General features: G+C 37.7%; 1 protein-coding gene across 3 annotated transcripts in view; it reads left to right on the top strand.

Moving 5' to 3' along the window:
- KANSL1 (KAT8 regulatory NSL complex subunit 1) overlaps nt 1-25,973 on the top strand; it is a 178,628-nt gene that overhangs the window by 131,812 nt on the left and 20,843 nt on the right. For all 3 annotated transcript variants that reach the window (XM_080827379.1, XM_080827380.1, XM_080827378.1), the window contains exons 5-6: nt 13,225-13,337; nt 14,111-14,306. In XM_080827379.1, coding sequence (XP_080683505.1) covers nt 13,225-13,337; nt 14,111-14,306 — 309 coding nt within the window. The remainder of the gene's footprint in view (nt 1-13,224; nt 13,338-14,110; nt 14,307-25,973) is intronic.

Below are 25,973 nucleotides of genomic sequence, written 5' to 3'. Positions count from 1 at the left end.
CCCTCACAAGTAAAACAGCCTTTCTGGGCCACTACAAAATGAAAAGGTTGGACTAGAGGTTTAACTCACAAAGATGTTGAAAGCTCTCTCTGAGTTACCCCTTTAATTCTGTCATGAGGGTAAAGCTGTCATTTTCTATAAGTTTCTGTATCCTTAGAGCCTAGCCCATATCTTCCTCTTCCGTGTTTCCTTCTCTTTTTCTATTTCCTCAGAACCCAAATTAATTTTTTTAACTTGTGAGCCCCAAGAGTGCTTTTTTATTTGTTTCAGGTTTCCCCCCCCCAGAAGTTCATTGGCTTTTATGAATATTAACATTTCTTGATTTAAGTCATTTGTTAGAAATTCCAGAGTCCCAGGACAGCGGTTTGTTTGGGAGGCTAGAGTGCTAGGTCTTTGCATCTGCAAATCAACAAAGCTTGTTATCCTTTATTATCATTTGAAGCAAGAATTCATGTGATATGGTAGAAACTAACTTTCCTAATGACAGAACTTAAAGCCAGGGATAAATTTGAAGACATAAGAAATTAATGATTCTTAACTGGAAAATGGTTTTAAAGAAATTAAAGAGTAGAATGCCAGATTTTGTTAGTATTCGAGTCCACAGTGTGAGTTCATTATAAACTATCTATAGAATTATTTTTTACAAATGATTATTAAACTGTTTTAGTGATTGCTCTAGCCACGAGAGAAGTTCTTACAAATAAGAGAACATGGGTAAGGTCACCTGGTGCTTGGTAATATGAGGTACAGGAAACATGAGATCTGAGGCATATGTGATTGGGAGTGAGTTTTGTAAAGATATTTATATATTTGTATATTTAGGAATTCCAAAAATTTTTGGACAATCTCTTATTAAGTTTTTCTCACCTCAGTGCTTGTGAAGGATAGGACATGACAGTCTCTCATTGTGTTTACACATGTTCACATATGTGCATGTGCATGCAACCCTTAGGGATTTCTCCCTTTTCCTACCCACTATTCACTTGCATGAGTATGCTTAGTATTAGATTGTATGATTCTTGAAGGTCAAGATCATCTTCCTTGTACCTGATATGTCAACTGCCAAGCAAGCAGGTGTTTCTCACTATAGGAAGGCCTTTTAAATTTCCTGGTTTGTTATATATTGTAGGGACTGGAATGTTCACCTTTGTTCATGTAGTAGTTTTGGTTGCTCAAATACAGTTGGCTTACTTAGAATTATATTTGTAGCACTTAACGTAATCCTTAAACTACATCTTTAATTTTGCCTTTTTGTTATCCAGCTTTTCTGAAAAGTGATTTATACCTCTTCTTCAGTTTTGCTTTAAAAAATCTTAAGTCACACTTGACACGGGCAGCGGTAAATTTTCATACTCATATTTAACCAGCCTATTTCCATTTCTATTTTGCTTATTAATTTTTTTTCTAAGATAGAAGTATGTATTGCCCCCCCTTTTTTACTTTTCCCTTTCAAAAAACATTTGAAGACTGTGGTTTAAGAATAATTATGTCAAAGATGTTTGTTTTGTTGTGCCGTGTTGTTCATTTTTGTATCTTCACTTCTGAAACTCACCAAAAAAGCCAAAGAGGATTTTTTTTTAACCTTTCAAGATACAGTTTCAAGACGTTTAACACAATTTTCAAAGATATACATTGTGACTTACTGATAAAGGTGAGAATGATGAGTGCTGGAATGAGATTACTCAGTAGCCTCCAAAACTTATAATATCCTATAAGAATAATAAAGCCATTACCTTCGGAGTTATGTTTTCAACTAGACACAGATGAGTTTTAACTCCTCAGTGTTCTAAAAATAAACATCCATCTTGAGGCATCTGAGCCCTAATAGGTATAAATAGTAAGTAAAACAAAGTTAAGTAATTTATTGAAAGTTATATGATCCTAGGAAGGCTTGTTTAGATGAAGTTCAAGTGTTACACTGAAAGGACACATAATCATCTTTTTGCCTTATTTACAAACTAAATGAGTGTTTCTTGACTGAACCTATATATATCTGCTTTGGTTATGAGCACAGTACAGATATGGCGGAAACTGAATTATTTTAGAGATTGGGTACATGGGTGAGCCTTTTTAGAGCTATGGAGACAGCAGGAAATGTTCCTTAATATGGAGTGGGTTTTGTTTTTGTTTTGTTTTGTTTTGTTTGTTTGTTTTTTAAAGATTTTATTTATTTATTTGACAGACAGAGATCACAAGTAGGCAAAGAGGCAGGCAGAGAAAGAGAGGAGGAAGCAGGCTCCCCGAGGAGCAGAGAGGCTGATGCGGGGCTCGATCCCAAGACCCTGGGATCATGACCTGAGCTGAAGGCAGAGGCTTTAACCCACTGAGCCACCCATGCATCCCGAGTGGGTTTTGTTTTTAAACCACAGAGTAGTGGGGGAGAAGAAGGGAGAAACTCCTAGAAAAATGCCCCTTTAAAAAAACAGACTTCAGTCTGACTTCTAACTCAAAGGCAGTTTGAAAGGTAAAAGTAGGTGGAGAGAAACTAAGGGCTTGCAGGTGCTGATAAAATCAACTGTTGCACTAATAAATTCAGATATGAAATAAAAAACCTTCTGAACAAAAAGGGTGTGTTCCTGGAAAGAGGAAGTATATAAAGCTGTTGAGAGCTGTTCTCCTGTGTTCTAAAACATGTACTTTCCTTCTTTCTTCTCCCACTTCATTCTCCTGAATAAATAGTAGTCCCCTTTTCTCCATTTAAGAATTAATGAGTGAAAAGTGCTGATTTGGAACCTATGCCTTTTACAAGGTGGGAAGAATGCATTTAAGAATTACCAAAGAAATTCAACAAAATTTCAGACAGAAAACACACTCAGAGATGAGGGCCTCCTTAGTCCATTTGGTACGGGGTTTTTAGAACTCAGCTAGAGAGCCACAATCTCCTCGGCTTTCATATTGTCAGAGGTTGGAGATCACTGCTGCCAAGAAGCTAGAAATTGAGGGAGGGAATAGTGACAAAGAGGGAGTCATAGGGGTGGAGGGCTTAGTCCCACACCTAAGGATATGTAAATCCCTCTCAGATCTTTGAACCCCTTGGTTGGGGTTCAAAATGGAAAATAGGCTGGTTAAATATGAATATGAAGATTACAACTTTAGAACCCCAGCTCATTGAACCCCTTGAACTTCACAAAGTTCAATTCAGTGAGTTTTGATAGAGCCTTGTAGAAAGCAACAGTTGGTAGGCTGAAAGGAGCTGACCCCAGAATGTATTTATTCACTGCCCACTGCAGTGAAGACAGAATTTTGGAGTTTGAATTCTGTCGTGACTTGGTATATACCTAGGGCCTGGGCCTTACACTGAAACCAAGGGCTCATGCTTTGGGATTTAAAGACTTTCCTGGGACTAAGGGATTCACCACAGGAATAAATTTTCAGAAAATCCAAAATAGGCTCTAGTATGTTTCTGTGAAAACATGAAAGTAGTTATACAAGGTTCATTTGGTTTCTAATTAAATAGAAATTTGCCTCGTAGAGCAAAAATCAATGTGCTTCTGGGAAAATTAATTGAATCTAGAGTTTATAACATCATATACAGTATATTACACAACAACAATTTATTAGACCTATCAGTAAATAGAAAAATGTCTTCTTTAGTCATGAGAAAAAAGTCAGTAGAAACTGATCCTGAAGTGGCTCAGATTGGAATTAGGAAATAAGAATAAAAAGCATCTAATAAAAATATGTTTGAAGATTTATTACCACCACACTAACCAACTGAGCTAACTAGCCACTTTTGTTTGAAGATTTAAAGTAAAAGTAAATCTGGGGGAATCTAAGCAGAGAGGTGAAAACTAAAGAAGAATCACATGGAACTTACGGAACACAAATTGGAGAATTGAAAAGTACAGTATCTGAGTTAAAAGGGTACTGTTAACTAAACAGCAGCTTGAAAACTTACAGAAGAGAAGGGATCGTGGGGCAGCTGGGTGGCTTATTCGGTTAAGCACCTGACTCTTGATTTCGCCTCAGGTCATGATCTCAAGGTCATGAGATTGAGTCCCACACGGGTTCCACTCTCAGCACACAGTCTGCTTGTCCCTCTCCTTGTGGTCCTTCCCTTGTATGTGTGTTCTTTCACTCTCTCATACTCTCTCTCTCAAATAAATACAATCTTTAAAAAGGGTCAGTGCACATAAGTATCCAACCAAAAAATAGACTGAACATAGAACTGCTCAGAAATGACCATAGTCCTGGGGAAACAGTAAATATGTATCCTTAGAGTTCCAGAAGGAGGAGAGATTGAATGGTACTGGTGGGGAGGGATGGGAGTTACGGAAATAACGGCTGGATACTTGAATGAAAAAGATAATTTTAGAGATTGAAGAAACTCAGAAAATAGTAAGCAGGAGAAATATAACATGGTGATAATGAAAGATGAAGAAAATCTTACAAGTAGCCAGAAGAGGGAAAAGATGCATTCCATATAAGTGAATATTGATAAGGATAGGTGACTTCTTTTCAGAAACAATGGAGGACAGACAACGATGGGGTGAGGTCATTAAAATGGGGGTGGGATTTGCCCCTTGACATTCTATACAGGACTAAAAAAAATTCTTCAAAAATAAAGGTGAAATAAAGCCCTTTTAAGATAAAGCTAAGAGGAGTCTGTTGGCAGAATATCTGCACTGAAAAATGTTAAAGAACTTTCTTCAGGTTGAAGGTGAATAATAACAGGTGGAAGCTCAGATCTATAGGGAATAAAAGGACAGGGGGAAGTATATTTAATGAACAGTAAGCATAAGAAAGCTCCTGTGGGTATATTAATAATAGCTAAATAGTTTTAAAGACAGGAATACCAGAGATAAAGAAGGACATTTTACATTGATAAATGCAGTCATTTCATCAAGGAGACAGAAGGGTCATGAAGGTGGATGCTTCAAATGCATGAAGCGTAAGTACACGCACACTAAAGGGATAGGTAAATCCATAATCATATTTGGAAATTTTCACGCTCCTAACTCAGTAATTGATAGAATTACTAAAAAAATGAGGAAGTAAAAGATCCAAACAACACTGCCGGACACGTTGACCTGTTGGACGCGTGTAAAACACTGCTTTTCCAACCCCACACTTCCCATACCTTCTTGTGCAAAGTGAGAGTAATAATGTAAGTCCTTGTTATCTCCATTTACAAACTCCAAAGATCTCTGAGAACCAAAAGTGGTTTTCCTAAGTCCTGCATCAAGGTCATTTGGCAGCATAATTTGACCTGAAGTGATATTTGTTAAGACTGTTCATATTTTTAATTATCTATACCTTTTGAAGCAGAAATATTAATGTATTTGATTTTTTTGAAAATTAAGACTATTTTGGGGTGAGTAGTTTAAGGTTGATGGCAAAATTGAGCAGAAGACAGAGATTTCTTGTCTACCCCCTGCCTGGCATGGCACTCCTGCCCTGGGTAGTCTTCTCCATGGTTAATATCTCCCACTAAGGTGGTACATTTGTTACAAGTGATGAGCCTACATTGACATACCACAGCCACCCAAGGTCCATAGTTTACATTACAGTTCATTCTTGGTGTTCACTTTCTTTGGGTTTGGATTTGTTTTTGATTTTGAAGCACTTAACCCAGTACATATAGTATATGACTTTGTAAAAGTCTGTATGAATTTCCATGCATATCAGCCTTCAGGGGTATTAGGTAAGAGTGGCTCTGTTTCTGTATCTCATTAGAATGGTTGATAATTAGCTATTGAAGAAGTATACTATGCTTTTAATAGCATTTGGTCCGTAATAAATGTTTGGTTAAAGCTTATTTTTCCAGACCCTATTGTGTGTCTAGGAAACACCTATTAGCAGAACCAGGTATCTTCCTTTGAGAGCTTTCATAGTCTTACAACAGGCATATAACGGGGGAATAAAGAGGACAAATTCTCACTTCTAAGGGAGGTCAGGAGAGGTAGCATAATAGAGAAGGATGTACTAGTGCTGAGTCCTTGTCCCTTCCAACAGGGAGGATACTGCATGTATAATATGAAAGGCTTGAGAGAGTCTGGCATTGTAGAGGAACTAGAAATTCTTTTCCTTGATGGAGTGTTAGATGATTGGGCCAATTCATAATTTATTTTGTATTTATCTTAATGAGCTTATATACTTTATCCTGTAAGGTGACAGGAAGCTGTAGACTGATCCTAGATTTTTGTATGATGAAATTTGCTTTACTCAGTAATGCTGGGTAAACTTTTCTCCTTTTAAAAAAACTATTTAAAAATGATTTTAAACTGGGGCGCCTGGGTGGCTCAGTGGGTTAAAGCCTCTGCCTCCGACTCAGGTCATGATCCCAGGGTCCTGGCATCGAGCCCTGCATCGGGCTCTCTGCTCAGCAGGGAGCCCGCTTCCTCCTCTCTCTCTCTGCCTGCTTCTCTGCCTACCTGCGATCTCTGTCAAATAAATAAATAAAATCTTTTTAAAAAATGATTTTAAACTTAAAAGTTACAAAAGTAGCACATGGGGTCCCTACGTACCCTTCACACAGCTTCCTGTAGTGTGGTTAACTTGCATAATCATTGTACAATGATCAGAACCAGGAATTAACATGATATAATACTATTCAGATTTTATTCAAATTTCACTCATTTTCTCACTGATTTTTTTTGGGGGGGGGTCCAAAATCTGTATTTTATTGTCCTTTCTCTTTAAATCTCTTCCAAACTGTGATGGTTCCCCCTCTTTGTTTTCTTTATGGCCTTAGTACAAAAATACTGGTGTGTTATTTTGTATGTTCCTCCCGATTGGAGTCACTTGATGTTTTATCATTCTTAGAGGTTATACATTTATCACAGTAATACCACAGAAGTGATACTGTGCCCTTCTCAGTGCTCTCTACTGGGGATATGTGATGGTGGTGGTGATAGCTTCTTTCACTTGGTTAAGGCAGTGCCTGCCAGCCTTCCCCACTATAAATTTAGGGTTTTTCCCTTTGTAATGAATGTCTGTCTCATGAGAAGTACTATGTAGTATTCTGTTGCTCATTATACTTTAATCACAATTTTATCATCTACCTAGTGGGTTCGGCCTGCAACAGTTTTTATGTAGTGTTTACTGAATAATTTTCTGTATTTGTTAGTTGGAATTCTGTTAGGGAGAGCTGTCTTTTCTCATTTATTTATGTATTTATTCAGATGTTTATATCAGAATGGATTCATGGATATTAATTTTGTTTTATGGATATAATCTGTTACTATTATTCAGTTGCTCTACTTGTTGAGACAACTTTTTCGTATTGGGTCTCTTTCATCTTGGTTCCTGTGTCTTTTCAACATGTTCCCCTCAGTTAGTGAGTATTCACTTTTAGGCATCAAAAGATGTTCCAAGCTCATCTTGTATTTTACCTGCTCCAACCCTGGTTCCTTTTATTGGGCAACAGAGTTCAGAAACCAAGATCTGGGTACTAGTTATGCTCGTTGCTGCTTGGTGTCATTGCTTCTAGGACTTCTCAACAGACAAAGCTGGGAAACATATGTATGCTCAAGCTTATATATACATACATATGTATGCAGGTGGGTGGTATATATTAAAAACTATAAGTCCAGGGACGCCTGGGTGGCTCAGTCGGTTAAGCCACCGCCTTCGGCTCAGGTCATGATCCCAGAGTCCTGGGATTGAGTCCCGCATCGGGCTCCTTGCTTGGCAGGAAGCCTGCTTCTCTCTCTGCCTCTGCCTGCCACTCTGCCTGCCAGTGTGCACGCGCGCGCTCGCTCACTCTCTCTCTCTCTGACAAATAAATAAATAAAATCTTTTAAAAAAACTGTAAGTCCATATTTATAACAGTCCAACACCACAGCCTTCCCTCCTTCCTTATCGATACTCGTTTTTACCACACATAGTAATTTCATAATTGCCAGCTCATATTGCTGTGAGAATGTATTTACTAACCAGAGGACAATATCATGTACAATACCTTTGCCCTCTAACATGCAGTCAAAATTATATTTTCTGAAGTTTTACTTCAGTTAAGTTTTTTGCCCTCATCCTTTCAGTGTGCTATGTAATTATTCTATAATACAGTTAGGTTCTTTTGTTACTGTGATATTCCAGTTTTTCTCTCCCACACACAGTGGTTGATGATGATGATGATGATGATTTTATTTATTTGAGAGAGAGGAAGAGAGACCACAAGCTGGTGGGGGAGAGGGAGAGAGAAGCAGACTCTCTGCTAAGCAGGGATCCCAACATGGTGCTGGATCCCACAACCCAGGGTTCATGACCTTAGCCAAAGGCAGACGCTTAACTGAATGAGCCACCCAGATGCCCCTTTATTAGTATTTTTTGAGTAAGTGAAGCATTACTACATTTCTCAGAGTCAGAGCTGTACAAAAGACAGTTTTCCCCTTCTTTCCATACTCTTCCCACCTTCTGTAGGTGGCCATTTTCATTAGTTTTTGGATTAGCTTTCCTTTATTTCTTTTTTATAAATGAGTAAGTGACATGTATATTTTCTTATATTCCCTTTTTTCTTCCAGGAAAGGTAATTACTGGGTAAATATTTTATAAAGGACTGGATTTGAAATTGAAATTTGTTCAACAAAATATTGCTTCTGTGGCTTTTGACAGATGACTTCATTATTTGTGTTTATTTCTATTTGTAAAATAAGTCTCGTTTCTTTTACCCTTCCTTACTTTGTGGAGTGGTGGTGATAACAGGTCAGAGGATAAATGCTTTCTCAGAAGAAAGGCATGCTAAAAATGTAAGCTCTTTTGCTTTTTAAACAGTCCAGGCTGTAATCTTCTACCATTGGTTAAAGCCAAAATAGCTTTTTTTGAGGGGAGTGGGGGCTTGAAGTTTTGCAATCACCAGGGACGGTGAGTAGTACATTGGCCCAACAAGGATTTTGGGATAGAGAGTAGAGTGATAGGGGCTGAGGAGTATTTGATTTACCATATTTAAAAAAAAAAAAAAAAATTGATTAGGACTATAAAATAGGGATGTGGATAAATAAGTTGAACAAGAATTCAGGACTGTTTTTAGTAGTCGCTGTACTTCTCTAGTTTCTTGATGCGTATTTTCAGTGTGTGGGTAAATATCAATCTCTGATGCAGTAGCCTTTGGACTTGTGTGTGACAGCCTTGTGCTGATGGAAATTTTTTACTGTAAATGATTCAGGGGTGCTTAGCTGGCTCCAGTCAGAGGAACATGCGACTCTTGACCTCGGGGTCATGAGTTCAAGCCCCATGTTGAGTGTAGAGATCACATACATACATATGTATTTAAAAAATTCAAAATTACCTTTGCATAATTGTATAGATTTTTTTTAAAGATTTATCTTTTTGAGAGAGAGCGCGCACATTCACAGGAGGGGGTGGGACAGAGGGAGAGGAAGAGGGAGAGAAGCAGACTCCCTGCTTTTCCCTCCCTGCTGAGCGTGGAGCCCAGTACGGGCCTTGAACCCACAAACCTGAGATCATGACCTGAGCTGAGACCAAGAGTCTGTTGCTTAACTGACTGAGCCACCCAGGCACCCCTGTAGAGATTTTCTTTTAACCTCATTATAGAGACATAGGAAAGTGAGGCATATATGGTCCCAGTATGCAGAAGTGGAAACTTAAGTAACTTACTTGATGGAAGTAGAATTTTCAGAAGGTTCCACTTTGAATTTAGCACAATTTCCTGGCGATGGTACTAGTTCATGGAAATGACTGGTGGTACACCGTTGAGGGCCAGTAATATTTTGGTGATTTTAAACAAGACTACATTAAGTATCTTTGAGATGAGCTTGAAACATGAAATAATTGATATAAAGCCAAAAGGTTAATTTATTTTCAACCAAGAATAAAAGTTGAATTTGTTAGGTTTTTCTTTCTTTTTTGATAACGGTCAGAAAATGGAACCAAAATGGAACTGTCAGGTTTTCTAAACAAACGTGTTACACTTAAAAAATTGGTATTTCAAGCAGTTATGACCTGACATTCATTGAATAACTAAAGATACACATAAATTACAGATTATGTGTTGTTAAGTGTGTGCCTTTGATATTTACCCTTTGCTTTCTCTACTTCCTGGCAGAATAAGTTGAGTGGGTATGGATTCTTAGACCCCAAGAAAATCTACCCCCATAAGGCCATAATTTAACCTAACTTTTCTCTAAAGGCTCTTTGTCATACTTAATTGGTCTGGCCAAAAGAGTGGAATGATGAATCAGACAGATGCCTGCTTAATACGAATAACAAATTTGAATCTCATTGCTGTGTTACTTTATTCCTTCAGTCAGAAAAGAAACCACTTCAGTAACCCTCCTTGTACTTTAAGATCACCCTTAAAGGTAATCCCCTGAGTCTGTTCTTTTGGGAAATGTGGAATTAAAGAGATATTCTTTACCTCTTCAGCTATTCTACTCTTCTCTTTCTGGCTGTAGGATGCATGTACCCTTAGAATGTATCTGAATACCACATACAGTTCCAGAGAAGCTCAATAGTAAGTCCTGCTTTCTGGACAGGAGAGCCTGAGAGTCTTTTATCCTTTTTACAGTTTCCCATTGGAAGACTGTATCTGAGTCATGCATTAGTTTCCTAAAAACCCTAATGATGTAAACCACTGCAGTGGTGATGATCAAGCTTAAGTTAGTATGTGGGTTTAACATTGGGGAAGTGTTCATTACTGTATCTCTACTCTCTGCACCCTTCTGGGCTGCAGGATAGAGAGTGTTTGCTTTTTCTTGTGAATGCATTTAAGTAGCTTTAAGTAAAATTATGCGTGTTGTGAGTTGTTTTTCTTTTTCCAGTGGAGCACTGTTGGAGGATTGGGGTTAATATTTTAAGCTCTTTACATTTGAGAGTGAATGATGAACCTAATTGCCCCAATGCCCTGCTTTTGGATCTCAGTGTGATTATAGGCTATCTCATGGTCCTCTGATTATGGAGTGTGTCCTTGTATGACTAGAAGCTAGGCACATTCCCTCTGAGGTTCATGCTCTTGATTGCTTGTTATGTGCTGTTTATCATTGACAAACATTTCTGTGCTAAATAATGTTTTCCCTGTTACCTTCGGTTTTAATTTGCGCCCCTCTGTTTTTTTAATGTAAAAATATTATCTAAAAAATTTGTCACTTGGGGCGCCTGGGTGACTCAGTGGGGTAAAGCCTCTGCCTTCGGCTCAAGTCATGATCCCAGGGTCCTGGGATTGAGCCCCGCATCAGGCTCTCTGCTCAGTAGGGAGCCTGCTTCCTCCTCTCTCTGCCTGCCTCTCTGCCTGCTTGTGATCTCTGTCTGTCAAATAAATAAATAAAATCTTTAAAAAAAATTTGTCTCTAACATTTTCTTTTGTTCTGTCATTGTTTGTGTATGTGCATTTATAGTCATCACAGTTATATTAAAAATATTTTGAATTTAATCTTTTTCTAAAATCAATTCTACATAAAAGACTTTTTTTTAACCTTTAAATATTCTTTTGGTATAAAGGAAGAAGAAATGTCTTTTGTGATTATTTTTAGTACTCTGATTTGCTGTAGTGTAATTTACAACTGCCTCAGATGTTAAGCATTTTGATTATTGATATATACCATTGCAGTGATCATCTTAGTATATGAGATTTTGGGAAATGTGTTTATTGGGTTATTTCTTTTAGATAAATGTTTAGGATTAAGTGATATGAACATCTTTATAAATATTGCTACTTAACACCACTTTCCGAGAGGAAAGCATTTAAGGCAATGAGTATGTGTGCCAAATTTGCCATGATACTGGTATTATTGATTGATTGTTGAGGATTTTTGTGGTACTTTAGTACATGTACAAGCTAACTCTAAGAACATTTCCCGGTGTTCACTCATTGTAGTTTGCTTATGTCTTTTCTGCTTACATACTTTGAAAAACTTTTTTTTTTTTTAAGATTTTATTTATTCATTTGACAGAGATCACAAGTAGACAGAGAGGCAGGCAGAGAGAGAGGAGAAAGCAGGCTCTCCACGGAGCGAGAGCCCAATGCGGAGCTCGATCCCAGGACCTTGGGATCATGACCCGAGCTGAAGGCAGAGGCTTTAACCCACTGAGCCACCCAGGCGCCCCTGCTTACATACTTTGATCTAGCTTTTTGGTTAATTCATAAGGAAACATTTTAATTAGTTTACCAGTCTATTGTCCTTTCTTTTTTAAAGATTTTATTTATTCATTTGACAGAAGGGGAGAGAGAGAGAGAGCAGAGGGGGAGTAGGAGAGGGAGAAGCAGGCTTTCCCTTGAACAGAGACCCCGACATGGGGCTGGATCCCAGGACCCCGGGATCATGACCTAAGCCAAAGACAGACGCTCAGTCTACTGAGCACCCAGGCTCCCTGCCCTCTCCCTTCTTGATAGTTATCTACAGCTGCTCTGTTCTGCAGATCCTTGGTGTTTTCTCCCTGGGGGTTAAAAAGATCAAAAGGAAATTGAACAATACTGAAAAACAGAATTTTAGCCTTAAAATACTGGCTTTGATATGGACTGGTAGCATTTACAGGGAGGAGAACTTAAGCACACCCTAAAGTCATTTTGAGTTTAAGGAAACAAAGACCACCACTTCTCTGTGGTATTCCGGCAATACAAGTGGAGGGATAAGTGTATCTATGGCTTTATTGGCTGTAACTCAGACACTCCATATGACTGACATCTCATGTCTGTACCTTCCCTTTTGAGCCTAATGAATACATGATGTGTTTTGAAATAATCAAATTCAAACTTCTCCAGATTCTTTCCCACCTCCCTTCTTTTTTCAGCTTATGTCCTAAGCATATATTTGCTTTGTGTAGTCCAGAGACAGTGGTTACTAACTGATAGCATTAGGTAATTAGTTACTCAGGGAGCTTTTATTAATTTTTTTCTATTTTAGCATAAGCATATATATTTACACAAAGTATGGTTTTTTAGAAGGAGGTTTCCAGCATATACTGTGAAGTTAAGCAGGTATTAACTACATTTACATGGTCTTAGTTGCCTTGATACTGAACCTGTGTATCCTTCTTGACCCTTATTTGAATATTCTTGTTACCATGTTATTATTTTGCTAAGCTTCTGTTCCATGGCATCATTAAAGCATTTCCCCATCATTTAGCATTTAATATTAGTCTATTGAATATTTTGGTTCCTTACCCTTCTTCATTCCAAAACAAAAGCCAGTTCTCTTACTTTTTCCCCCTCAGTCATACATGTTTGGTTTTGCAGGTTGGCTGTCAGAAATTTGGGGTGTTTCATTTAAATGAAGTGTGGATGCTGTTGGTTAAATGTTATCATGTATTTTTATCTTTCTCCTTTAGATTGAGTCTGTTTCTCAGCCACTGGAAAACCATGGTGCCTCTGGTCATCCTTCAGAGTCATTATCTACCAAATCATGTGGAGCATTGAGACCTGTCAATGGAGTTATTAACACGTAAGTTTTAGGTCTTCTACTTCCTACGTGCAGTGGGCTTGTAAAAGATGAATAGGGGCTCTTAGTTATCCTTAGCTGGGATTAACCCTGGTTTAAAGACAAAAACCTTATTGCTTAATAGTATTGTGCATGCTTCTTACTGTATCAGGTCTATTTTAATTAGCATGCTTAATGTATTTCCCTTTTACTTACTGTAGCCTAAAATTAACTCACCATGGGGAAAAAATACAAGGTTCTACTTTTGTGAGTCATGGTTGGTCCTAGTCTTGGTAGACTTCTTGAGAAGTATTTACATAAACTCTTTTACTCTAGGGTGGATTAGCTCCCTAAAAGCTAGGTATATAAATCTGGATTGTATGAAAGTTGAAGGAATCCCTCTGCAAGTGAAGGATATGTACCCATCCCTAAAAGTTGAATTTCACAGAAGAACTGATTCTGAGGCAGCTCATTAACATTTGCAAGATTAATAATTTTCTTACCAGTTGCAATTTTCTCGAATTTCTTTATTTGCGTTTCTCTTGTAGAAGAGAGCTTAATCACTTGGCACCTGAGATGGTCACTTACTGACTTGCACTTTTTCAGATTCCTGGTGTTATTGTCCACCAGGAATCTTAAAACTAAGCATAGATGCTGCACACACACATTAAGTGACATGCATCTGCTCTAGATACTTGTGTCTGTGAACATGTGTAAGCAGAGGAGGTTGAACCAGTATTAGAGGCTTTGTTTCCTTGTTTTCTGAGAAGTGAATATTCTTCCTTCCCCTTGTATAGTCTTCAGCCTATCTTGGCAGACCACATTCCAGGTGACATCTCTGATGCTGAAGAACAGTTACAAAAAAAGCAACGACTCAATCTAGTTTCTTCATCAACTGATGGCACCTGTGTGGCAGCCCGAACACGTCCTGTGCTGAGCTGTAAGAAACGAAGACTTGTCCGACCCAACAGCATCGTTCCTCTTTCCAGGAAGGTCAGTACCAGTGAGACTTGGTCATTGTTAAATGGTGAGCCACAGGCTCAGATAGAATTATTAGTCTCTTGCCAACTTTGGTTCATTTAACTAGTGTTTTCCAAACTTGGCGAACCACCCAAGTTTCCTGGGGAGCTTGAGAAAATACTGAGTTCCTGACACCTGTTTCCTAGAGATTCTGATTTGGTTGTTCTGAAGTTGGGCCTGGGACTCTTGATTTCAGAAAAACAAAAAACTCCCAGGTGGTTCTTTAGTCAGTTTTGGAAATCACTGACGTGAGACTTTTAATAGAAATGGGAGGAAAGAAGTTTAAGTGCTGCCATCAGCACTTTGAAGGAAGGTGATGTGCTTCCCACTTGTTCTGTTATCACTGAAAATGGTGATGTGGCATGCTTTCCTTTCGAATAAGAATCTCCATTAAAATTTTTAAATTGATGTAACTAAATAATGTTTGTCTTCACAGAGAAAATGGAGATAAATTCACGAGGGCAGGAAACTTTAGATTGCTCCCTCTTCAAGTAACAGAATTGGATTTATTCCAAAACTAATGAAATAATACTTCAGTAAAATTAATACCATGCAGTAATTAAGAGCATTAACTTTGAAGAGGATAAACCTGGGTTTGAATCCTGGCACTCCCATATGGTAGTTTTGTGATTCAGAGCGTGTTAACAGCTCCCAGCTCCCCTCCCAAACCCTTCTCTTCCCTGCAAGCCTCAGAGACCTCATAGGGTTGTTTGAAATTTAATGAAGTGCATGTGACTTGCTTATGTGGGGTGTGTGGCTGATAAGTTACTGGTACAAAGCGGCTGTTACTGTTAGGACTTTTGTTATTGTTCACTGGTTCACTCATTCAACAAATATTTATTGAGCTCCTACAGTGAGCTAGGTCTGTTCTGTGCACTGGGAATACAACACTAAACAAAAACAGTTAAAAATGTTTGCGCTCCTGAAATACTCTAGTGGGTAGAGACAGAAAATAAAACAATAAATTAAGTATAATGGTATGTCCTATAGTGTTAAGTACTGGGGAGAAAAATGTAGCAGATGAAGGGAATAGGGACTGCTGGGGAGCTCAGGTGGAATTAAGCCTTGAGGCAGCCTAAGGATGAGGGAGACTGGGAAGGAGTGAAGAGTGAAGTAGAAGGAAAACGAAGAAAGTGAGACACATACTTGGAAGGTAAATGAGTAACGTGTCAGAGAGGAAGTGGAGGGTAATGCGTGAGATGCTGCAGCCAGGTCCAGGTCCATGAAGACTGTGAACTGGCTGCTGGGTGTGGTGGGGTTAAGGCTGCTGGAGATCTGTGTGAGCAGTTTTGCTAATGGGAAAAGAGTGAAATTCTGCTTGGATTGGGTTCAGGAGAGGATGGGAGGCAGGGAATTGTTTAGGGTAACACTTTGAAAGAATGCTTCTGTAAAGGAGAGCAGAGAAATAGCTCGTTTGAAGGGAAATCTTTCTTATGATAGAGCTTTTACACTATATTTGCTGATGAGAAAACTGCTGACGAGGGGAGAGAATCATTGGAACCGTTAATATTTGGACAGTGGATTTTCAGTGTTTGTCAAATGTTATAGTATGTAATTGGACTGCAGAACTTTGCCATGGTTTTTTGTTGTTGTTTTGTTTGTTTTTAAGGAAAGCAATGTACGTTAAAAATAACTATCAGGTTGTGCCATTTTTCTCTTGTCTATTCCTCAGAATTTCTGAATTACCAAAGTACCAGAAAAGAAGAAAAAGGGTATTTGGCAGGTTTCTCATATCGACATTTGAGTCTCAGTTTTTTATTAGTAGTCGTATAGATACAAATTATTTTCTTAAAGGTTGAAGTGTTGATTTTGGGAAAGCAAGAAAACAATATATTACTGTCAAATAAAAGAAAGTTTTTGATCATGACTCTGCTCTTAACAAAAACAAAAAAACCGTCAACCAAACAAAAACAAAAAACCTCATAGGGAAATAGTGTCCTTCCTCCGTTTTGGCAGTTTGCTAGTCTCACTGTGTCATGACATCTAGGGGTTTTATAAAAATTTTCTGTGGTGTAGAGTGGCCTGGATTCTTTTCAATCTGTGAACTAGTAAACATTTCTTGTTGCTATTGACAGTAGATTCTTCTGGTCTGTGCCTAAAATCTAATGTACTTTTGAAGGCACTTACATAACATATTGAAGACTCCGATTCCACTGCCAGTTTCTAAAACACAGTCACCCTGACTTGGAAGGTAAGCTACATGGAAAATAAGGCAAAAGAAATGTTGAGTTTGGGGAAATAATCCATTTGCTGGTTATAGCAGAAATGCTGGAGTTCTGCCAGTGTTGGACGCAAAGGCCATTTTGTCTGTCTTAGTTGCTCACTGTTTCTTCTTGCTCAGTGATACTTGCCTTTTATCATCTTGTGGTGCTGGATTTGCCAAGCACATTTACTCAGTACTTTGTCAAGTGCCCACCGTGTTCCAGGTATTCTCCAGGCTTCATCTGTGAACCCAGTCCTTGCCTTCATGGAGCTTACTTTTTAGTGACAGAGCCTAGATAGCAAAGAAGTTAACAGATATTTTCTGATGTTGGTAAATGGCATTGAGTTCACACTCACTAATAGGATTTGCTTCTAAGTTAAAAAAAAAAAAGGGGGGGGGCGGTGCGCCTGGGTGGCTCAGTGGGTTAAAGCCTCTGCCTTCCGCTCAGGTCATGATCCCAGGGTCCTGCGATCTAGCCCCACATCGGGCTCTCTTCTCGGCAGGGAGCCTGCTTCCTCCTCTCTCTGCCTGTTTCTCTGCCTATTTGTGATCTCTGTCGGTCAAATAAATAAATAAAATTTAAAAAAAAAAAAAGAAAAGAAAAAAAAAGTCTTAATAACAGGAACTACATGTTTCTGAATTGACTCAAATTACCTTTGTTATTGCCCCTCCTACCACATTTACTACTGCCCAAGAAAGGTGGTTACTAGTTTATCTACAAGTATGGAATATGAAAAACAGATGTCTAATGTCATTGTTACTGGCTTACCTACATATTTTGCAGTATCTTTGCTTTACTGTAGATCTAAATATAAAACTCACTTTAGGGAACTTGCTCAGTTTTACAGGACAGTTATCTTAGCTGAATGACAGCTGGAATTTTATTCCATAAGTTTTACTAGCACTTCTGAAATTATAATGTATCTTACAGTTGAGATGTACTGGGGTGTCTAGGTGTCTCAGTTGGTTAAGCATTTGCCTTTGGCTCAGGTTATGATCTCAAGGTCCTGGGACTAAGCCCCCACATCAGGCTCCCTGCTTCATGGGGAGCTCGCTTTTCCCACTCCACCCCACTTGTGCTCTCTTGCTGTCTGTCTCTCTCTCAAATAAAATCTTTAAAAAACAAAATAATCGAGATGTACTTTTAGTGTAGTAGCACATTTCTTCTGGTCCTAAAATGTTGTTTTTACGTCATTAGTATCTTAAATTGAGTGCCTACAACGAAGGGGGTTCAGTAGGTTAAACTTGTTGGAAATAAATAGGAATGAGGCCTATCGGTAAATAATGAAAGGCTTTGAATGCCCAAACTGTTGATTTGGGTTTTATTATCTAGATTTTAGAGAATTTTAGTCTTATAAACTATTTTTATTTTATTTTTCTAAAAGATTTATTTATTTATTTGACAGAGATTACAAGTAGGCAGAGAGGCAAGCATAGAGGGGCGGGGGGGGGGAGCAGGCTCCCCGCTGACCAGAGAGCCCGACGCGGGGCTCGATCCCAGGACCCCAAGATCATGACCTGAGCCGAAGGCAGAGGCTTAACCCACTAAGCCACCCAGGTGCCCCTGTGAGCTATTTTTAAAAGATAAATTGTGCAGGTAGTTTATGTTTGGAATAGATTGGCCATAAAAGATGCTGGAGTCAGAAAGACAGACCAATAACAATAGTAATCCTAGAGGAAAAAGTAGTCTGAAGGCTCTGAAGCTCTTGGGATGCAATAGATATAAAAACTCTAGTCCTAAGGAAGAATCGCCAGGGTGTCATGAATGCCAGAGTTGGGAGGACTGAGAGCTTTGAGATTGGGATAGTGGGGTTATCTTCCATGGAAATCAGTAAGGCCTGGGAGAACTGTATCACCATTTTATTATAATAGTGCAGATCAGAACAAGTTGCCTGTACTGTTAGGTATTGAGTATTTCATCACTGTTAGGGGCCTGGTTTGGTAGATGCCAGTGGTTAGCTAAGCCCATGAAGAAACACTCAAGTGGGAAATTTTTATAACATGTATCATTGATGTTTATTTCCTGCCCTCCTGTTCTGTGAGGTAGATATTTACAGGTTAATCTAAAACAATAGTTTCTAGATAACAAATTTTCAAATCAATAAAAGTTTTAAAATAAATGTGGGTCCAATATAGGGTTGCTTTTTTATTTTGTTAGAAAAAGTTATTTCATGAAATATCATAGTAAGATATTTTTATAAGAAAAAATAACATGCCATGAGATTTTCAGATTGGCCTTAATAGCATTTCTTTTTAATTTCTAAGATCATACAGTTCTTTTTAGTTTCTATTTTCTTACAGAATTTTTCAGAATATAGTTACCATACAGTGGTATACCATACAGTGTATAGTTATACAGTTACACAGTATAGTAATACATCACTCAGTGCTCATCACAAGTGCACACTCCTTGATCCCCACCACCTGTTCCACCCAGCCCCCTCCCCTTCCCACTCCTCTGGTAACCATCAGTTTATTCTCCATAGCTAAGAATGTTTCTTGGTTTGTTTCTTGTGCTTTTTTTCCTTCTTTGTTTCTTAAATTCCACATGAGTGAAATCATATGGTATTTGTCTTCTCTGACTTTACTTTATAATCTCTAGCTCCATCCATATCTTTGCAAATGGCAAGATTTCTTTTTTATGGCTATTATTCCATGATGTGTGTGTGTGTGTACATGTGTGTATGTGTATCTGTGTACACACACACACACATACCACCTCTTATTTGTCCATTCATCTGTGGATGGACATTTGAGCTGCTTCTGTAATTTGGCTATTATAAATAATGCTGCTATATAAACATAAGGGGGTAGCATTTCTTATTAGATGATTTGGCAGTGCTCTGGTGTGATTTTGGAATTTTATAGTCTGTGTTGGAAGATAATTATATAGGAGGATTGCCCTGGGTTAATTTTAAAGTCATATTCTGGAGAATTTCCAGTGGTGGTTCACTTCTTCCTCGTGTATCACATTTGAGGATATATAGGACTTTACATATAGTACTAGGACATTCTCTTAAGGCATAGTGTCATGTGATATTTGTGGTTGAAAACTAGAGAACTAAAATGATTGTGAGTTTGTATTACAAGTGAAGAATTTGGGGCACTTGAGTCGCTCAGTTAAACAGGTGACTTTTGGTTTGGCTACTGTCATGATCTCAGGGTCCTGGGACTGAACCCCACGTTGGGCTCTGCACTCAGAGGGGAATCTGCTTGAGGGTTCTCTATCTCCCTTTCCCTTTGCCCCTCCCCCCTCGCACACATGCGCTCTCACTCTCAAATAAATTAAATCCTTAAAATAGTAAAACTGAATAACTTGATATCAAATAAGATACATTCTCTATTGACAGGGGCTTCTTATGATAGATATTGAAGGCCTAACTTTCAAGTTCTAGTCAAACTTTTGGGAAGGAGCAGGAGTGCCATGTGGACATTTGCAGTTGTTATAAAACACAGACAAAATAAATTTTGAAAAGCTGAAGATAAAATAGAGGTAGAAGCTCTGATATTTTATTTATAAACTGTCCTCAAGCCAAAAGAATTTTCTTAATGCTTTGAACTAATATTCTGTGATTAACAGAAAGTGATGAATACAGCTTTATTTTGATAGTGGAATTCATCCATGTGCATTGTATTGGGTTTTTAATGGAAATTCCTTCAGAGAGAATTGATAAAATATATAGTATTAAAAGGATGTAATTTCTCCATGTATCCAAGTATTTTATTTCTTCATTCAGTTTTTTTTGTTGTTGTCGTGTCATTTTTGTTTCTAAGATTTTATTTATTTGACAGAGACACAGCCAGAGAAGGAACACAAGCAGTGGGATAGGAGAGGGAGAAGCAGGCTTCCTGCCAAGCAAGGAGCCAGATGTAGGGCTCCATCCCAGGACCCTGAGATCATGACCTGAGCCGGAGGCAGCCGCTTAATGACTAAGCCATCCAGGCGCCCCACTTCATTCAGTTTTTATATATTTCCTACATTCTTCATATTTTTGTGATGCAAATGAGATCTTTTCTGTTAGTGTTATTTTATGAGTGTTGTTGATTCCTGGTAACTGAACACTTTCTGTGAACTCTGTTTTGGTTGATTATTTTAAAATTTCTAGACAGCCTACAAATAATGTGATCCCTCTTTATACACTTCTTACTCCTTTTCCTTGACTAGATGTGATGTACTTACAGAGCAGTATTAGGAAATAGTTGATCACAATGAGGCATCTCATTCCTGGTTTTAATGGCAATACTGCCTTTTCTTCTTTTTTTCTTTTTTTTCTTTTCTTTTTTCTTTTTTCTTTTTTTTTTTTTTTTGTTAGAGAAAAGGATGGGGGAGGGGCAAAAAGAATGGGGAAGAGAATCTTAAGCACACTCCCTAGCCCAGTGCTGAGCCCAACACAGGACTTGATCTCATGACCCTGAGATCGTGACCTGAGCCAAAAGTGCCACCCAAGCACCCCTCACGGTGATACTTTTAGAAGTTTAGTATTAATTTTGATGTAGGATGACACTTCCCAGAACGAATTAGAACACTTTACCATTTGCTGTGCTCTGGAAAACTAAAGATTTTTCATTAAGTATCTATTTCTTTAAAATTTGTTGGAACTTAAAGACCATCTGAGACCAGCATCTATTTTACAGAAAATTACCCATCTATCAGATGTTTCAAATTAACTGATACAGAATTTTAGAGAAAGCATTCTTCATTTTTTAAGTCCTTATTATCTGTAGTTATGTCCATTTCTCAGTCTTAATTACATTTGTCTCTTCTTACTTGATTAATCTTGTCAGCAGTTTTCCTATTTTATGGGTCATTTCAAAGATTGGTTAGTTGCTGGCAATTCCTTCTTCCTTCCTGTGGTCTTGGGTCTTGGTTTGTTGGGTTTGGTGTTTTATTATTTGTTTGTTTTGTTTTTCTCTCCTCTCTGCCTTTTACTCAAATGCTTACTTGATTTTCTGTTCTTTCTTATGTAATAATAAAAGTGTTTAACTTTTTGTATTTTCTTCGTGTAGTTTTGGATGGCATTCCACACAGCCTTTGATGTGTGAAGTATTCTTTTTGCAATTTGTAAATTGCCTTTGAGTTTTTCAGTTCTTTTCCCAAGAGTTACAAATGGAGTTTCCAAATTCTAAATGGTTAGTTTTGCTTTTTAAACTTTTCGTTATTTAATTACTAATTTTATAGCATTTGGGTTAAAGTGGTGTTTCTGTAGTTTCTGCTTATATTTGATTTTTCTAAAAAATGTCATTGGTGTCTAGTCTGGAGTTCTATGTAATTATATCCTCTTAGTGACTTATGGCTTCTCCAGTAATTTTTGCCTCACATTCTCCTTTCCTTGATACAGTGTTACAGTATGTGATTTTTTAAAAACTCCATAAAGTCTTTGATTTTAATGGAGATTTTATTAAATGAAAGTTTCCCATTTTATATTCAATTTTTAAAGTGGACTTAAAGGCTTATTTAGATTTATTTTTACTGTAACATTTCATTGTTTATTGATAGTCCTTTTTATAACTTAATCTATCCCCATTTATTGAATTGGGTTTTTTTTTTTAAGATTGTTTGATTTATTTGACACAGAGAGAAAGATCACAAATATGCAGAGCAGCAGGCAGAGAGACAAGGGGAAGCAGGCTCCCCGCCAGCAGAGAGCCCGACACAGGGCTCAGTCCCAGGACCCTGAGATCATGACCTGAGCCAAAGGCAGAGGCTCAACCCACTGAGCCACCCAGGCGCCCCTCATTTATAGAGTTCTTAATTTTAGTTTTTAGTTTTTCAGGATTAGAACAACAGTTTGACCATGTCTCAGGTTCTTAGCTCATAACCTTTGTCCCTTAAAACTGTTTCACTGTCTTTTACGGTAGTGGAGGGTGATTATTTGTTGTTTCGTTTTGGCATAGAATTAAAATTATCTTATTTTCAATCCTTCAATATTGCTAACCAGCTGTGCTCTACACTGCCCAGTATGGTAGCTACTGTAGCCATGTGTAGCTATTTAAAATTAAGATAAAAAATTTGTACCTCAAAAAAACCACATTTCCAGTGTTCAGTAGTCAGTCGCATGTGAGTCATGGCTACCATATTTAAGTCACACAAATACTGACCGCTTCCATCGTTGCAGAACTGCAGTGGACAGTGCTGCAGGATTTTACTACGGTCCTGTCAAGTCTTCTATACTAGCTTTGGTTCTTGATTCCCCAGTTTATAGTTGGAAGTGGGAGTATTCCAGTTATCTCTGTGTTACTGTTTTCTCTCCTGTTTGTTTAGCTCTTACTACCTGTTGCTCCTCAGTGTCGTCATTCAGTTAAACATGGAAGTGATTGGCATAGTTTGGATGCACATGATAAGTACTCAGATGGTAGCTGTTAACATTTCTGTCATTGTTCTCATCTCTTTGGTTCTCTTGTAGTATAAAGGAAGAAAGATTTATTTGCTCACACCCTATTTTAATTCTCCATATCATTAGTTCTGACCATAGTTCCTCTTAGGTAGGTTTTAGTTCTACCATGGGTAGTTATGATTTTTTCTTTTATTCTTTTCAAATTTTATATTTCCTTTTTATGTCATCTTACTGCCCTTTCATCTGCTCTGTTTCCATGTAATCGAAGTTGTGTTATCTTTTACTCTTCTGGAGATGTGAGAAGTTTCATTAATTAATTGTTTTACCACACTTGTTTAATAGTTTTCTGGATTTCTGAATTTCTCAGATTTGCTTTCCTTTTCCCTTATTCTGCAGTATTCTCACAGTCCCCATGCTGAGGGGTTTTTTCTCTTTCTTTCATTGTTCTTAAAAAATAAGTTGATCTATCCAGACTTTGTGATTTCACTACAGAAAGTCAATAGCTGGGTGTATTTGTTTCCTATCACCATTCTGGAGGCTAGAAGTTTGAAATCAAGGTGACAGCCCTTGCTGCCTCTGAAGGCTCGCAAAAGAAGAATCCTTTCTTGCCACTTCCTGCTTCCTTTGCTCGTGGTTGCTAGCAAACCGTAGCATTCCTTGGCTTGTAGCAGCATATCTCCTGTCTCTGCCTCTGTTTTTACACGATCATCTTCCCTGTGTGTCTGTGTCTTTGTGTTTTCACATGGTCTTATTATGGATTATTGAGTTTAAGACCACCCTAATTCAGTATATCACTTCGTGTTAAACTAATCACATTAGCAAAATTCTGTTTACCAATAAGGTCACATTCTGTAGTTCTGGTTGAGCATGAATATTGTGGTGGGGCCCGGGGGTGGTGGTGGGGCACTGTTCTACTCAGTACACTGGCCATTGGTCCTAGTCTGCTACTCATATGATTGTTGAATCTTTTTCTTAATTCTAAATCTGGAAAGGTATTATTCCTAATTCAGTTCCTGGGTTTCAGCAACTTTCCTACTTAACATACCTTTGCTCTACTTGGAGAAATAGTTGGACTTCATTTTACTCCAACTGCCAGTTTTCTGGAGCTCTTCTGTGCCACTGACTTTACTGTGTGAAGAACTTGAATTCCCTGTTTATGGAAAAACTTACCAGGTTTACCTGCCTCCTTCCCTAATTTTTTTTTTAATTCTGTAAAGTATAAAGAATGATAATAACAAACATTACATACATACCATCTCAAATGTTAGTATTTTAACCTTTTTTTTAATATTTAAAAGAAAATTACAGATGAAGAATATTTGTTTTATTCTCTGGTATCTCCTCTGCCTGCTTCCTTCTGCAGAGGTAACCACTATCATGAATTAGGCGTCATGGACCCAGTTCAGATTCTCTTAGATTTTTACTACACATACATGTATCCATGAGGAACATGCAGTATGTATTGTTCAGTTTAATGTTCATATAAAAATTTATGTAAATGCCGTCATGGTGTACATATTTGGCAAGTTGGTTGGTGTGTGTGTTTTTTTTAACTCACTGTTGCCATTTCAAGATCTCCATGTTGATAGACATAATTTTAGTTCATCTTTTAGTTCATCTTTTTAGTTCATCTTTGTAAATAGTCCACATTTCCTTAAAAAAATACAGTGTTTTTGTGGGTGTGAGTATATCCATATCCCGTTTGTTGACTTCAGTGTTCTAAATTTAACTTCTGTTTCGCGCTTAATAATTGTGTTCATATCTCCTGTGTCCTTTGGCCTCCTTTCTGTTTCTTGCTGAAACGTATTTGGTATGTAACATTGCGTATGGTTAAAGTATACAGCATGTTGATTTGGTCATTGATAGTGCGGCATGCCTGCCAGTTGTAGCCTTAGCTAATACCTCTATCATGTCACAGATTTATCATTTCTTTCTTGCGGTAGAAATTAAGATCTAGTCTCTTCGCATATTTATAATATAATAGTGTTGTCTCTGTAGTCACTATACTGTGTATTAGATCCCCAGGACTTATTTATCTACTAACTCCAAGTTTATACTTTTAAACAACCTCTCTTATTTCCCTGTCTCCCATTTCTGTTTGCTTTTTTTTTTAACGCATATGTATTCATATAGTTCCAGGATGACTGGTTAGATACAGACAAATTCATGGTTATTTCTTCTTTTCCATCTTAACCTTTCATCATTTTGTTGTTCCCCTTTTGGTCTCTAGTAATGATTTTACTTTAAATGGATATCTTGATAAATACTTGCTAGGTATATCTTTTTTCATCTCTTTGTTTTCACTTTTTCTGTGACCGTTCGTTTTAGCAGAGATGCATTTACATTTACTCTGATTACTATTAGATTTGGAATCATTGCTTCCATAATTTTTTTTTTAAGTCTTATCATCTCTTGGCCTGTTTTTGTTTTGTTGTTTTTTCCTCTTCTGCTTTTGGGTTTCATTTCTTACTATTTTGGGAATAATAGGACTTTGGAATGCTTCTTTTTAAAACATCTTTTTTTTTCATTATCTATAATTTATCTTTAACAATTTGGTTACCTTGTTTTTATTTTATTTTTTAAATTTGTTTAAGTAGGTTCCACACTCAACATGGGACTTGAACTCATGACCCTGAGATTAAGAGTTAGATGCTCTACTAGCTTAGGCAGCCAGACACCCCAGTTACCTTGTTTTTTACACTGACCAACACATTTACCATTCTTGCTCATAGTTACTTTTTGAGTCCCACTCTCCTCCTTGCTAAACACTTCTTTGGTAGCCTTCCAACAGTGGTCTAGTAATTTACAACTCCGTATTTACGTACTGTGTTTTGTGTGATTATATAGTTATAAATTGCCTTTATTCTTGAATGATGGTGTGATGGCATGTAAAATTTTATATTCAGCAGTGTGAAGATACTGCATTGCATTCCAGTATTTATTGTTGATGAAAATTCTGACGTCATTTTGTCATTCTTCTCTAGGGTAATTTAAATTCCCCAACCCCCTACCTTCGGTACTATTTTTATGTTTTGCAAGAACAAGGGACGTATTTAGATGTATGAATTAATTTTCAGCCATTTAGGGTTTGGTTTTCATCCT

This window comes from Martes martes (assembly GCF_963455335.1).
Source record: "Martes martes genome assembly, chromosome: 16".
NCBI lineage: Eukaryota > Metazoa > Chordata > Mammalia > Carnivora > Mustelidae > Martes > Martes martes.
The sequence above is the reverse complement of the archived record's forward strand: the minus strand, read 5'-3'. Positions and strand labels throughout refer to the sequence as shown.